Below are 16,460 nucleotides of genomic sequence, written 5' to 3'. Positions count from 1 at the left end.
ATTTTGGAAGGACATACCAAGAAAGTGATAGGGCACTGAGGAGTTGGGTAACACAGGGAGATTTGGGAATTCAGATATATAATTTCCTGAAAGTGGCATCACTTTCATAGGGTTGTAGATAGATAGGGTTGTAAAGAGAGCTTTTGGCATATTGGCATTCATGCATCAAAGTATTGAGTGTAGAAGTTGGGATGTTATGCACAAAACATTGATGAGGCCAAATTTGGAGTATTGTGTGCAGTTTTGGTCACCTAACTACAGGAACAATATCAATATAATTGAAAGAGTGCAGAGATGATTTACTAGGATGTTGCCTGGACATCAGGAACTGAGTTACAGAGTAAGGTTAAACACGTTTATTCCATGTAGTGTAGTAGAATGAGGGGAGATTTAATATAAATATTTAAAATTATGAGGGTGAGATACAAACCAGGGGACATGGATTAAGGGTGAAAGGGGAAAATTTAGGGGGCACATAAGTTGGAACTTCTTCATACAGAGAGTGGTGGGAGCATGGAACGGGCTGCCAGCTGAAGTGGTGAATTCAGGATAAATCAACATTTTAGAAGAATTTGGACAGGTATATTGGTGGGAGAGGAATGGAGGGCTATGGACAGGGTGCAGGTCAGTGGGCCAGGCAGAAAAATGGATTGGCACAGACTTGAAGGGCTGAAGGGGCCAGTTTCTGTGCTGTGATGTTCTATGGTTCTATAAAATATTTCTATGCACCTCAGAATTCATTTAGCTACTAATGGGTACTGGTGCACTCATCAATGAAGATGAGTGCACCAGTACCTGTGGCAGCCATACATGCCCAGGGTATAACAACCCCACCACCATGTTTCATAGATGAGGTGGCATATTTTGGATCTTGGGGAGTTCCTTTACACCTCCACATTTTGCTCTTGCCATCCCTCTGTTACACGTTAATCTGGGTCTCATCTGTCCACAAGACCTTTTTCCAGAATTCTGCAGGCATTTTCCAAGACTTCTTAGCAAACTGTAATCTGGCCATCACGTTTCTGTGACTAAGTTGTGGTCTGCATCTTGCAGTGTAGTCTCTATATTTCTGTTCATAAAGTCTTCTGTGGATAGTAGTCATTATCACATCCACACTTCCCTCCTGAAGAGTGTTTCTGATCTATCAGACAGATGTTGAAGATTTTTCTTCATTATGATGAGAATTCTTCTCGTATCAGTAGTGGTGGTCTTCCTTGGCCTACCAGTCCCTTTGCAATTACCAAGCTCATCAGTACGCTCTTTCACCTTAATGATGTTCCAAAGCGTTGATTTTAGTAATCCTAAAGTTTAGCAGATGTCTCTTACTGTTTTATTCTTGATTTTCAGCCTCATAATTGCTTCTTTCATTGGCACAATTCTGGTCCTCATGTTGAAAAATGGCAACTACAGACTCCAAAGGTGATCAAAAGCTGAGAAACAAGCTTAGCTCTCTTATACCTGCATCAATGAAGCAATTAAACATACCTAGGTAATCACACACCTGTGAAGCCAAATGTCCAAAACAATATAGTGGCCTGAAATGAGGTCAAACCAAAATGTATACAAATAACCTGGAATTAAATCTGGAATGTGCACTTTAATTACATGTAAATTGTTTGATTACAAATTTAAAACTGTGGAGCACAGGGGCAAATAAAGGAAAAAAAACATCTTTGTCCTAAACATTATGGAGGGCACTGTACATGATGGACATGCTGTCAAAATGGGTTTCTGGGAGGGAATCAAAATTAAATTAAACTACTCCACAGAGACCTCCAAAGTGTAGTCCAAATCAATGGGTGGGAAACAGAAAGCTTCTCCATTAAGTTTGGAGTCAGGCAGGGTTATCCACTCTCTTCAGTCTTATTTGTCTGCTGAAAGGAACACCTTGCTGAATCCTTCAGGAAGGACAAGGGCATAAGAGGAGTGATGTTACCAGACAGTGGAGGTACTCAGGTCAAAGCCTCCATGCACATGGACAATGTCATCGTCTTATGTTCAGACACACGATCAGTCCTCAGACTAATCAGCATTTGCAGCCAGTTTGAGTCTTTGATAACTGCTCTGACTAGTCCACCAACCACCTCACAGTCACGACTGACCACTTGAAGGTGTTGCTGATCTGGTTTGGAGGGTCCAAGGTATGCAGCAAAAATTCATCAGAGCCGATCACAAGCGTCCACCAGAAAATGGGTCTCTGTGCTTCCTCTCAGTAACAGAGAAAAACCTGGTCATCAGGTGTAAGGTGCTCTCGTGACTGCTATAGGTGTGGCCCTTCCAAGCACCTCTGCCTGGGCAGTCACCGGAGTACTTTTCCAGTTCATATGGGGATCCAGGATGGAAAGGGTCAGAAGGGTTGCATTGACAAGGGTGTACCCAATCTGGCCTTCATCCTGATGACCACCTTTGTGCAAGGTTGCATCAGACTATGCATGGAACCAAAGTATGAGGACACCAAGTGCTGCAATGTACTGATGTTCTAGCTGTCTCACTGAAGGATAGGTCTGGCCTGTTGCTGTGCAATGTCCCAGTCAGCTAGACGTGTCACAACACCCATCCTTCGTGGAATTTTTTTCCAGACAAACAATTTTGACCATAAGGCCATCAGGCAATGGTCAGCACGGAACATCCTGCAGACAATGAGAGACGAGGACTTGATGGATAAAATGACATAGTTCCCTGAGCAGAGCGTCCAGGTCGTCTGGCGGAATTACTCATTGCCAGTGCTCATGAACAAGTACAATGACTTGGCGTGGCTGGCAGTAAGAGGAGCCCTCCTATTCAGATCCTTCCTGTACAATTAAAACTTCATCCACAAAGCAGATTGTTCCTGAAATGACAGTGGTGGAGTGGAGACCATCACCCATGTTTTTTTAGAATGAAGATTCACTGAATGTGTGGAGAGGGATACAAGAATCCTTGTCACAGTTCATCCTCAGCAGCAGCGTGACAGAGGACTCTCTGATTTATGGACTGTTCCTAGGGACGCATGCTGAGTCAAACATCCAGAATTGCTGGAAGACCATCAACTCTGTGAAAGAAGCACTTTGGTCTGCCTGAAACCTGCTGCTCTTTCAGCACATGGAGATGTTGGTGAGGGAATGCTGCTGGGAGTATCTGCTGAAGGACACGCTGAGGCTTGGCGCAGCCAATGCAAGGGCAGTGTGGGGAAGGACCATAGTTTAGAATACTTCTGTTACCGAGCATTGAAGGGCAAGACCAATGGAAAGCCCCACCAACAACAGAGGGGGAGTAATGACAAGTGGTGGGAATGGTTCTAAATAGAAAATTAATGTAATAAAGTACAGTGATGTAAATATATGGATACTAAATGAAAGATGTGAAGAGACTTTGAATGATTTTCTTTTTGTAAATAATTGATTGTGAATAAAGTCTATTTTTGGTTTTAAAAAAACTGCTCTACCATCCCAGACTGTGAAGGAGCCAAAAGGCTAATGTCAACCGGAAAACAGTAAAGCCTTGCAGCTAATTCAACAGAGGGAACTACGGTCACTTCTCATTTCTCAAATCTGGGAAGATAATAATAATGTATTTTTTTCATATACATAATCATCAAAATTCTTACTTGCTGCACCTGAACAGTTATTTGTAAACCAAGAATAGTAAACTTAATTGAATTAAAAAAGACTGAAATAGATACAGTTTATTCACAGTCATCCCAATCTAAAAGAAGTGATGTAATAGTGGATGCAGTCCTTTTGTGCTATTGGAGTAATCCATGATGAGTCTAAGAAAGAGGCTGATAGCTGTTGGAGAAAGACTTTTCTTGAACCTAGAGGTGCAGGTTTCCAGGCTTCTGTACCTTCTGGCCAAATTTAGCAGTGAGGAGAGTTTGTAACCAGGGCGATGGGCCCTTTATGATGCTGGCTGCCTTCTTAAGGGAGCACCTCACATTAATGTCTGCAATGGATGAGCAGTTGGAATCTGTGCTGTATCTAGCTGTTTGCTCATTTCTGTGGCTTTCTTTGTTCCTGGGCTCTTGAATCCCAAACCAGGCAGTAATACAGCCAGTCAGTATATTTTCCACAGTGTACTTATGGAAGTTCAATAGAGTGTTCCATGACATGCCATATCTCCTCAGACTCTTTAGAGGTGTTGGTGTGTCTTTGTCATGAACACACAGGAATTTGAAGGTTCTAATCCTCCAATGCAGGTCATTGTGTGGTCCCTTGGCCTCCCCTTCCGAAAATCCACAGTAAGCTCCTTGGTCTTAATGAAATTGAGAGCAAGATTGTTGTTCTACCCATCAGTTCTCGATCTTTATCCTGAATTCTGATTCTTCATTTCCAGTTATTCAGACAACGGTGGTGTCATCAGCAAATTTGTAAATTGAGTTCCCATCCCATCAGCCTCTGCATCCAACACATTATCCTATGGAATTTCTGCCACCTATAACAATATCATCACCAGACAACTCTTCCCATCTCCGCCTTCCATAGGGACCACTCCCTCTCTGATTCCCCCATCCACTCATCCTCCCACTTGAAGCAACATTTGTGAATCTGCAGGGTCATCTATTGCATCTGGTGCTCCCATTGTGGCCTAGCCTACATCGGAGAGACTGGATACAAACTAGAAGATAATTTAATTGAACACCTTTGCTCTGTCCACTGCAATAGCGGAGACCTCCCCTTGTTCAACTATTTAAATTTTGCAACCCACTCACCAGCTGACATGTCCATCAATAGCCTCATGCACTGCCAAGCTGAGGCCCCCTGCAAATTCGAGAAAAAGCTTAAAGGTTAGCACTATGCAATTACAGCCCCAATGACCAGGGTTTGAATCCCTGCATGGGTTTTCCTCAGGTGCTCTGGTTTCCTCCCACTTTCCAAAATGTACGGGATTGTTGGTTAATTGGATATATGTTGGCAGCACAGGTTTCAATGGCTGGAATCATCTTCTATCATGATGTAAATAAAATTTAAAATGTTAACATCCAATATTTCCATCTGGGCACTCTCCAACCAGATGGCATTAACGTCAACTTCTCCAATTTCAGTACGGCCCTCTTTCTGTCTCTCTCTTTATCCCTTTCCCTTTGTTTCCTCTCTTTAACCTCCCAACCCCCTTCCCCCCCCCCACCCATCTCCATCTTTGACTTCATGCCTCTGAGCCTGTGCTCCTCCCTCTGCCCCTCCCACCACTATTTTCTTCAAATGCCTTGCTGCTTTTTGCTCATACCTTAATGAAGAGCTCAGGCACAAATTGTTGGTTCTGTATCTTTGCCACACAAAAACACTTGTGTGACCTGCTGAGTTTCTCCAGCACTTTGTAAATTAAAGTACAATCACAGCTTTTGGAGACTTTCTTGCTCTCACAAGGGTCTGTACCCTCAAGTTTGTCTGTCATCAGAAATTCATCTATATCTTATATTTACTTGATCAACCAATGGGTCCACACCAGACCCAAACTTGGTGCAGACTGATGTCAAACAAGCTGCTTATTCACCCCCAAACATATTTTCCATTCTTTCTTGCCATGATGCAGCACTTCATCTCCTGCCGTTGTGAAGCCAATCCTCAGGACAAATGGACAGATGTTCAGCCTACATCATCATCATTTGAGGAGGAAGGTTCCTCCAGCCTCAGGACATTAAGCATACAAGACAGTGCTTACCTATGTGCACACTCTGGGGCTGATCTCCAGTCATGATTGACTCCTTCACTGATATGCCGGAGACAATAAGCCTTACATTAAATATCCACAAAACAGAGACCCTCTAGCAACTTTCTCCTGATGTACACTTGGTCATCAGCATTAAAAGCCCATGATGAGATGAGCTAATAAATGGAAATATCTTCTTCAAATCTACATACTTCCTAACTACACTCAGCTGGGTGCATTGGGCAGACCATGTCATTTCTATGCCTGACATCAGATTCCCAAAAGAGATCCTCTATTCTGAGCTTTGCTCTGATAAGTGATTACCAAATGGACAGAGAAAGCAATTTAAGGATGCTCTCAAAGCCTCCTTGAAAAAGTTTAACGCTCCCTCTGACTATTCGGAATTGGACCACGACTGCTCAAACTAGAGAGGAAACATTTCGTTGGCATTAATAAACTCAGGTGCCGGAGTCAGAATGTGTGAAAGATCTGCATAAATGTTAGGAGGACTCATCTACTCAGCTCTTGAAAGCTCTATTGGAAGCAAGTCAATTGATAGGATGTGGTGGGTCTTTACAAGCATGAACTATGATAACATTTCTAGAGAAAATACAATGAAAATCCCAATGGAGCACCTTAATCAGATTATTTTTGAATGTTTTTCAAATTTGGCAAGAGCAGCCATTTGCTGGATGAAATGGTTAATGAAAACCCTTTATGGAGTCCCAGTGTTGATAAAGCTTTTTCACTTGAAACATTAACCATTTATTTTTCTCCCTCTGATGCAGCTCGACCCATTGAGCTCCTCCAGCAGTTTGTGTCTAACATCCTCATGACCTGAGAGATGTGACAGGAATACTTGAGGATAGTATAGGAGGAGGAAGTACTCATCAGATTACAGCAGCTGAAATGGAGCCAGGTGTGCATTTGTGTGGCTTGAAGTTAACTGTGGTTCACAATTGACAAGAATTCACAACAACCTTTCCAGAAGAAGGTGGTGGCTGGGAACCCACCAAAATTACTGAACTTTCCTTAATTGTCCAGATGCATCAAGATGATTCAGAATTTTTGCTCATTTTACTCCACAAGGACTTTGAATGTAAGATTAACAGGAACATAAACTGTATAAAGCAAAACTGGATAGTGAATCTTTCACTGTGATTTATGACTTGCAGAAACCATTATAAATGTAACATGAAGCTTTCAGTTATGTGGTGGGTACAGCTATCACCCACTTTATAGAATCAATTCATAAGCTACTCGTGACTTTCTATAGATCCTGCACCTTGACCTCTAATGAGAAAATCTATGTACAGATGCAAAAAGGCATCTGTACATAGAATTTAGGCCATTCAAATGAACATGTAGTAATTTGGCAACCACACAACTACAATTCTTTTATCACATTCAGACCACTTATTTGGCCTAGCACACTGCAAGTAATGAAAAGGCTGATCAATCTGACCAGGCAGTGAAGGATTCAATGAATGGACAGTCATAAGCCCCTTTCATACTGCCAATTCCGTGAGGGTTAACCAGCTAATTTAGTGGGTATGTTTCCGATAATTGTGTGGTGTGAAATTCAACCGGGCTAACTCATTAATTGCCTTCTGGTGGTGTGAAAGCACAACCTGCTCTTGCATTGTTACCACTGGAGGTGGGAACCACCTTAAAATGCCCGGTTGCCGATGAACCAGGTAAATCATGGTACAGTGGGAAAGACTCCCGAGTGCAGCATACCTGGTAAGTTTTCCTGCTCCCTAGGAGGGTTGGCAGTGTGAAAGAAACTGCAAATGTGTAACATTAAACAAAAACAGAAAATGCAGGAAGAGCTCAGCTGGTCAAGTTTAACAGTGAAAGAGAAACAGTCAGGGACCCTTCTTCAGAAATCAAAAGACCTTTGTCAACATTTCCAAACAATCCAGGAGTTGTAGGCTTGCTATGTTTCTTAATACCACATTCCTCGATAAAATCATCCCAAGATTAAATCAAGAAACCTGAAGTCCAACAGCTTCAGGTTCAATAACAGTTTTTATCCAACTGCTATCAGGCTGTTGAACCTCCCCATACTCTAAACCTTAAGCATAAACTACCCCAGGACCACAAAAAGATCAGTCTGCATTGCTGAAATGTCAATTTTTTCTAGCATTAACTGCAACTGTAAATATTTATTTATCTGTCATTTGATATTAACTCTTTTTCTGTCTAGTGTTTACTGTAAGTTGCATTTTTGCTATCACAGTTGGTGTATCCTATGTTCCTGTTTAGCTGTAGCAAGGAAGAATTTCAGTGCATCTGTATATTGTATAATGTATATGACAAATAACTCCACCTTGAACCTTGATAAGTCATGCAGATGTATCTTGTGCAGCCTGACTCATAAGGATGGGTATTGGGAAAGAAGAGTGCTAGGTTATACAAGTCATAGTGGGAAGAGATGGTTTAAAGTGGGAGATAATGGGAGAATTCTCCAACCACGTGAAACAGTAGTTGGTTAAAAAAGAAGTGAGAGGAGATTGTGGAAGTAGTGGGGATTAGGAACTATATGTGAACATGGCAGCAGAAGTCAAAAGATTTCAAATTGGTTAATTTCTATTCATATGCAAAACAATGGAAGTCAAGAGAGGCAGAACAAGCATGGATGGCTTCTATGACACCGTCATCATTGGAAGGGATTATGGCAAACATTATCATATGGCAAATTATTGGGATTTCTAATTATACCAGACTGCTACATATATATTGTTTGTGTGTGTGTAAATATATATTGTGTGTGTGTATGTGTGTGAGTGTAAAAATATATTGTGTGTGTGTGTGTGTGTGTGTGTGTGTGTGTGTGTGAGTGTGTGTCTTCTTCCCACGCTATTTTCCCCAGTTCATTATTAATGGCTGCTGTAAAGTAAGTGCGTGTGCGCGCGCGCATTTATGTGTGTGTGTGTGTGTGTGTGTGTGTGTGTGTGTGTGTATGTGTGTGTGTGTGTGTGGGTATATATTGTTCCTTTGTTACAGTTAGCCATTCTCTGATGCCTTTAATTCAAATTATTTATTGAATCAAAATTTCAGGTGGTTTAAAAATTAAGCAAGTGCATGTCAACCAGTCATTCAAGCCTGCCATGCCATTCACAATAGCCTAATCTGTCCTTCAAGCATGCCATGCCATTCACAATATCCTAATATGTCATTCAAGCCTGCCATGCTATTCACAATAGCCTAATCTGTCATTCAAGGCTGCCATGCCATTCACAATATCCTAATATGTCATTCAAGCCTGCCATGCTATTCACAATAGCCTAATCTGTCATTCAAGGCTGCCATGCCATTCACAATATCCTAATCTGTCATTCAAGCCTGCCATGCTATTCACAATAGCCTAATCTGTCATTCAAGCCTGCCATGCCATTCACAATAGCCTAATCTGTCCTTCAAGCCTGCCATGCCATTCACAATAGCCTAATCCGTCATTCAAGCCTGCCATGCTATTCACAATATCCTAATCTGTCATTCAAGCCTGCCATGCTATTCACAATAGCCTAATCTGTCCTTCAAGCCTGCCATGCCATTCACAATAGCCTAATCTGTCCTTCAAGCATGCCATGCCATTCACAATATCTTAATCTGTCATTCAAGCCTGCCATGCTATTCACAATAGCCTAATCTGTCATTCAAGGCTGCCATGCCATTCACAATATCCTAATCTGTCATTCAAGCCTGCCATGCTATTCACAATAGCCTAATCTGTCATTCAAGCCTGCCATGCCATTCACAATAGCCTAATCTGTCCTTCAAGCCTGCCATGCCATTCACAATAGCCTAATCTGTCATTCAAGCCTGCCATGCTATTCACAATATCCTAATCTGTCCTTCAAGCCTGCCATGCCATTCACAATAGCCTAATCTGTCCTTCAAGCCTGCCATGCCATTCACAATATCCTAATCTGTCATTCAAGCCTGCCATGCTATTCACAATAGCCTAATCTGTCCTTCAAGCCTGCCATGCTATTCACAATAGCCTAATCTGTCATTCAAGCCTGCCATGCTATTCACAATAGCCTAATCTGTCATTCAAGCCTGCCATGCCATTCACAATAGCCTAATCTGTCCTTCAAGCATGCCATGCCATTCACAATATCCTAATCTGTCATTCAAGCCTGCCATGCTATTCACAATAGCCTAATCTGTCCTTCAAGCCTGCCATGCCATTCACAATAGCCTAATCTGTCCTTCAAGCCTGCCATGCGGGGAGGAGTCACGCGATGGAGTAGTGGCCGGACGGTGAACTCCAGCCCTCTCCAGAAAAGTCGGGAAAAACAAGAGAAAACACAAAGGCACAGAAATAAAAGTTACAGAAAAGTGAGTATAAAGGTGGAAAGAAGATGGCGACAAAAAAAGAAAAGTCGAAAGCAACGGTAAGAAGAGAGGAAGAGAAGACAAAGGAGGGAAAAGGTGAAGGCCTTACCTGTCCGAAGAGGCCCGCTGCGGAGAGAGAAACCCGCTCCCTCAGGTCGGTAAATAATGGACTACAAAAATGGCTCGCAGAGCCGAACAAAAGTGCGCAACCGCGCATGCGCGAAGTTTCGCGCATGCGCGATGCGAATGAAAAAAAACACACCGACGGGAGGGGGGACCAGCTGGGGAGTCGATCTCCACAGCCGGCAACGACAGCTGCAGAACACCTGCAGCAAGAAGAGACCACAGAAGACAATAGAAACAAGATAGAAGAGGAGGAAAGGGCACCAAAGAAACAACAGATGGTCAACCCAGAGGAAGAAGAAGAGGAAGAGTATGGTGAAATAGAAGAAGAAAAGAGAGGCAAGGTAAAGGATATACTTGCTCTTATTAGAGGATACATGGAATCATTTAAAGAATGGCAAACACAGGAATTTAAGGATTTAAGAAAAAGAATAAACAACACAGAGGAGAAAATAATTAAAATGGAGATGACCTTAACAGAAATGGGAAAAAAAATGGACAAGATGGAAGAGCGGGCAGTAGCAGCAGAAATGGAGGTAGAAGACTTAAAAAAGAAATTGGAGAAATCTAATAAAAAAACTAAAGAGACACAAGAACTACTAGCTCAAAAAATAGATACAATGGAAAACCATAACAGAAGAAATAACATAAAGATAGTGGGCCTTAAGGAAGATGAAGAAGGCAAGAATATGAGGGAGTTTATAAAAGAGTGGATCCCTAAGACCCTAGGATGTCCAGAACTACAGCATGAAATGGAAATAGAAAGGGCACATAGAGTATTGGCCTCTAAACCACAACCACAACAAAAACCAAGATCTATTGTAGTAAAATTCCTAAGATATACTACAAGAGAAAAGGTACTGGAGAAGACAATGGAAAAAGTAAGAGAGGGCAACAAACCACTGGAGTATAAAGGGCAAAAAATCTTCATTTATCCAGATATAAGTTTTGAACTCCTAAAGAAGAGAAAAGAGTTCAATACAGCAAAGGCGATTTTATGGAAGAAAGGGTATAAATTTATACTAAAGCATCCAGCGGTATTGAAAATATTTATTCCAGGACAACAAAACAGACTATTCGCGGATCCAGAAGAAGCACGAAAATTTGCAGAACAATTACAAAAATAGACTGAGGGAGGAAGACGGGTAATGAGAGTTAAAATGATCACGACTGATATGTATGTGGGTAAAGACAAAAATAGACTGAGGGATGAAGACGGGTAATGAGAGTAAAAATGATCACGATTGATATGTATGCAGGTAAAGAGGTATAAGAGTGAATAGAGACAATGAGCATACATGAATGTATCTGTACTTAGAGGAAAATATGGATAGTATAGACAAGAATTAATAAGGGAAGGTAATGGAATAGAGAGAATAAGGAGGGAATTAAAAGAGGGACCTTTGTGACATATGAAAAGTGAAATCTTTTCTGGGGGAGGCGGGGTGGGGGGAAATAGCGGTCACTGCAAAATCAGTTGACGCTTGCGAGTGGATTCGCAAATCCAAATGGAGAGGGGAGATGTGGTTGTCCGACAAGGGATAAAGGACAACTCAGGAGGTGAAGGGGAGATTGGGGATAAATAAGATAGAAATAGGAGAATAAGGAAAATGTTAGATGTTGTAGGAATGTTGTCTTATAAAGAGTTGAAAATAAGAAAACAGAAATGGAAAAGGAGGAAAGGTAATGATGGAAAAACGGAAAGAGAAGATAAACAAAATATAAAAGGGCTACGCTGAACTATATGTCTTTAAATATTAATGGAATACATAACCAAATTAAAAGGAAGAAACTACCAAATTTAAATGAATAAATGTATTCCATTAGAAAAAATAACATATTGGTTAAGAAATAACATTGAAATATTCGAACAAGTATAGGAGCCTTACATTAAATACAATAGCGAAAACCTACCGGGGACAAACATTACCTAAGTTGATGGAAGGAGAAGGAAAGAAAAGAATGGACTCAGTAGAATTTCTGGTGTAATTTTGTTGAATGACAACATTGTCTGACTGGCTTAATGCAACCTAGATTGTATACCTAAAATGGATGAGAGGGGGGGGTGGGGGGGTGGTTTGGGAGGAAAGGGGGGAGGGGGAGAAAAAGTCACTGTATATGTGTGAAAAGAAATAGTGTATATCATGGCTAATGTGATTTATGGTGTGAAAAATAAAAAAAATTTAAAAAAAAAAAAAAAAAAAAAAAAAAAGCCTGCCATGCTATTCACAATATCCTAATCTGTCCTTCAAGCCTGCCATGCCATTCACAATAGCCTAATCTGTCCTTCAAGCCTGCCATGCTATTCACAATAGCCTAATCTGTCATTCAAGCCTGCCATGCTATTCACAATAGCCTAATCTGTCATTCAAGCCTGCCATGCCATTCACAATAGCCTAATCTGTCCTTCAAGCATGCCATGCCATTCACAATATCCTAATCTGTCATTCAACCCTGCCATGCTATTCACAATAGCCTAATCTGTCCTTCAAGCCTGCCATGCCATCTTCTCTCCTGTGCTAGTTCCCCAATTCTCTGACCTTTCAAAAATGTGTCTACTCATGTGCATAATATTCTTGCCTCTACAACCCTCCAAGGTAGAGCATTCCAGAGATTCAACAAGTTCTGTTCATCTCAGATTTAAATACGATACAATCCGATGCCTTTATTGTCATTTAAGACCAGACTGTAAAACAGTACACAGTAATAAATGAAATAACATTCCTCCAAACATAATGCTACCTACACATCACAAGATTACACAAAAACACATCTACAGCATTCCTACACCAGACTTTGATTTAAAAAAGTCTAGTAGCTTGAAGTGAAGAACTGCCACACATTTCACATGTCCATGTGGGTCTGCAACCTTCGGCATAGTAGCGATAGGGAGACCCAATGACCTCCTCGCTGACCCCACCATCCAGCTCAGGACCCTGCTCTCCAAGATGGCACAGCCTCCAGAACCTCTGGGCCAGGCACCTGTCATGGCCACTCCGGGCTCCCTGACACTTCCACTGCAGAACATACAGACCTTCAGATCCTCCCAGCAGGCGCATGAAGCAGCCCACTCCAGCACACCTTTGCAAATCACGCCACAGCATCTCCACCTTGGCCACTGGCAGCAAATAACATCAAAGTCTGGAGGCCTTGTCCCCACAACAAAGGCCCACTCACCACAGCAGACCAGGCTGTGCAGCCCCGCAGCTTTCTTCTGTGGGTCTGTACCTTATTTTTGCGGTTCACACATTACCACAGCTCCACATCTCCACAGTGCTCTACCGTCCAATGTTCATCAATTAAGAATTGTTGCCCAGCACCTTACTTTACCATTGCGGTAGCATCAGGTTCTGAGAAACTACTGCAGACACTGGCACGTCGCCATTATCTGGAACCTAGTCTTGTAAAGGTTCCGTTATTGTCACGTAATACTGCATTTAGAATATAACATACATGAAATTCTTTAACTTTGTCTACCATAAGGAAGACAAAGAATCACCACTTTGTCCAGCGCCCCTCACAGAAATGAGGCCCCAGCGAGGGACGAACTCATGACCCCAGTGCTATAACCACTGAGCTATATCAGAGCCTATTGTAACTATGTCCCCTGGTTTGAGATTCTTCCATGAGTGCAAACATCTTGATATCTACCTTGTCACGTCCTCTAAGAATCTTAAATGATTCACTAAAATTATCTCTCATTATGCTGGAGACTTGCATCAAGCTCTCTGTTTTGCTTGATGATGGTCATTTGTGGTTTATTGAGAGGCCTTTCATTTCTGCCAGGGAGAGCTTCGATCCAGATCCTTTAAGTGTAAAAGATAATGATTAACCTGCTGCATCATCTATTTCCAAAATGCTGTGATCTACTGGATGGCTATTTTCTTGGTGTGTTTTGTGGTATATTTTGGATATTCATAAAATAATTTTATTTTAAACAGGTATGCAATTGCACTACAAAACAAAAAAATTTGCAGACTCAATTTATTAGAATGGTAGGTACCTTTTCTGATTTCATGAAATTTAGCAATGTGTTCCTGAATATAGTCTTGAAAGTAAAATTGTACTCTGATTTAAGGAAGATAAATTGCATTGTTGGAGACCAGATGTAAAAATAGCACTGGAAAAAACAAGCATCAATGGGAGGTAACTTATTTCATCTTTCAACTGAAAAGACAACAGAAGACAGAGGCTCCATAATGTGTGAGACAATCCCCATGGATTAGGGAAGATAAAGTTCACATTGGTTTAGGAACAGTGTGGGAGACAAAGACCCATGGGTTTAGGAACACCAGGAGACAGAGATTCCATGGGGTTAAGGACAGTGTGGGAGGCAGGCCTCATTAGGTTAGGGGTAGGGGAGACAGTTTCCACATAGGTTTTGGGAGTGTGGGATTCAGATCCCATGGGACTTGAGAACAATCCAGGAGATAAAGACCCATGCATTTAGCACAGTGTGGAAGACAGAGGCCTGGTAGGAGATAAGAAGTTCCATAGGTGTAGGGTCTTTCATGTCCTGAGTGATATCTTCCAGGGAAACCACACACTGGGACCCCCCAACCTTCCTGCAGAGTACCAGGAGATGATGATCTGGTAGCACCAGATGGTTGGCAAGACTATGCTGAGGGTTATGGGAAAGACTTTGTGGTGGAGAGGGTCTGTGCCAGGCCATAGCATTTGGGTGATACAACTGCTGGGACAGATAGAAGGCTTTTGGTCATCCAAGAGTGCACTTGAAGAGAACACACAGAAGTGATTGGGAAGAGAATGAGTGATCAAAGTTGTAAAAATATTAATATTTGGGGAGAATTTATAAGATTTAGAGTGGGTCACATACATACACACATTTTAAAACAGATCTTATTTGAAAGACTGAAGAACTTACATTGCAAGATCTCTGGAGAATGTAAGCACCTTTCACAAGTCGGTGTTAATTGAACTGATGTCATAAAATGCTTGACCATTGTCTTGCTGGAGTTATTTATGCTGTCTATCAGTACCCTTTCTATCAGTACCCTCACAGAAAAGGTCAATTCTGGATTGTTTACCTAAGATAACCACAGATGGAGCAGAAGAAAGAACTCCTGTTGTTTGCTGGAGAAGGCAGGGGTTTTGCAAGACATGAGTCACATGCTCTCTTTGGAGTTTGAGTTGGCAAAGAGAGAGAGTTAAGTTAACAGCTCAGTCAGTCAGTCAGTGTGTGGGACACTGATAAGTAACTGAAAAGTGCAATCCAGGGAAAACTGTTTGAAACTGATGAAAGCAAGTTCCAGAGCAGTAGATGGCTGGAAGTGCTATCTGTCTGATGTTTCTCTTGAAATAGCTTGAAGTGGTAGCTTGAAGAAAGAAGTTACCATGTAGAAGACCCTGATGGGGCAAATTTCATTAGTGAGACCCTGAGGTGACTAGTGGTGGTACCTCAGTTGTGGAAATCCTGGAGCAACAAATATCTCTCTCTGCAAACCCTACAAGATCCTTCCTGAGCGGTAAACATTTACCTATCAAGCACCAAAGCCTGATGAACTTTATACATGTTAAATTCTGTGCACAGTATGGTGATTGCCTGCAACCAGAGAACTTGGAAGAAGGAGAAGTGAGATTGAACTGTGAACCAAAGAACTTTTCTTGAATTTACATGCACATTACATACACGTGCACTTAGAATTAGAAGAGGGTAATTTGGGTTAGTATATAGTATAAGTATAGAGTTAAGTTAAAGTTTGATTCTATTTTCATATTTAAAACAAAATAACTTTTGTTTTAAAAACCACTTGTCTTGGTGAATGTCTATTGCTACTGGGTTTTGGGGTCCTTTGGGCTCGTAACATTTTATGGGGACTCGTCCAGTTGAATGAACATGAGTTTTGTAGGTTATTACTCAATTGGTTGTTTTTTTTTCAAGCTAATTTAAAGCTTGAGTGTGGAAAACAGCAGCAATGGATGTTGATAAGTTTTTGTCAGAGCTGTCACTTGTAGAGCTGAAGAGCAAGAGAAAAGAGGAACATGGTTATTTCTAAGGCATTAAAGCTGACTGAAGTTAAATATTGGATGAGGAAAGTACAAATTCAGAAGATTATAGTGAAATATTATATAGATGAGGGTAAATTTGTTCAGAAGGACTTAGAAGGGGGGGCGTGGCAAGATGGCGTAAGGAACAGACGTGCCTTCCAGTCCTCTCCTGACTCGAATTTATTGTTTTGTCTTTAAGTGCCCGTTAAAACTTTTTTAAAAAGTTTATAAATAGTATGAGGTGTTGAATTAATACCTAATGGTACATTTGGTAAAAAAAAGTAAAAGGAAACATCAACAGATTGTTAAAAAATTATATTTTCCGAAATTATCTGAGCCTGCTTGTTTACAAAAAG

The 16,460-nt window shown here is 41.4% G+C and overlaps 1 protein-coding gene across 8 annotated transcripts in view; it reads left to right on the top strand.

Annotated features, from left to right (window-relative positions):
- tmem150c (transmembrane protein 150C) overlaps window positions 1-16,460 on the top strand; it is a 67,743-nt gene that overhangs the window by 38,019 nt on the left and 13,264 nt on the right. For 4 of the 8 annotated variants that reach the window (XM_069925425.1, XM_069925420.1, XM_069925426.1 and 1 more), the window contains exons 2-3: window positions 1,348-1,489; window positions 14,037-14,090. The exons of 1 other annotated variant lie outside the window; for it this stretch is intronic. In XM_069925425.1, coding sequence (XP_069781526.1) covers window positions 1,398-1,489; window positions 14,037-14,090 — 146 coding nt within the window. In that variant the 5' untranslated portion in view covers window positions 1,348-1,397. The remainder of the gene's footprint in view (window positions 1-1,347; window positions 1,490-14,036; window positions 14,091-16,460) is intronic. 3 more of the 8 variants (XM_069925421.1, XM_069925422.1, XM_069925423.1) reach the window with 2 other exon arrangements.

Source organism: Narcine bancroftii, chromosome 3 (assembly GCF_036971445.1).
Source record: "Narcine bancroftii isolate sNarBan1 chromosome 3, sNarBan1.hap1, whole genome shotgun sequence".
NCBI lineage: Eukaryota > Metazoa > Chordata > Chondrichthyes > Torpediniformes > Narcinidae > Narcine > Narcine bancroftii.
The sequence above is the reverse complement of the archived record's forward strand: the minus strand, read 5'-3'. Positions and strand labels throughout refer to the sequence as shown.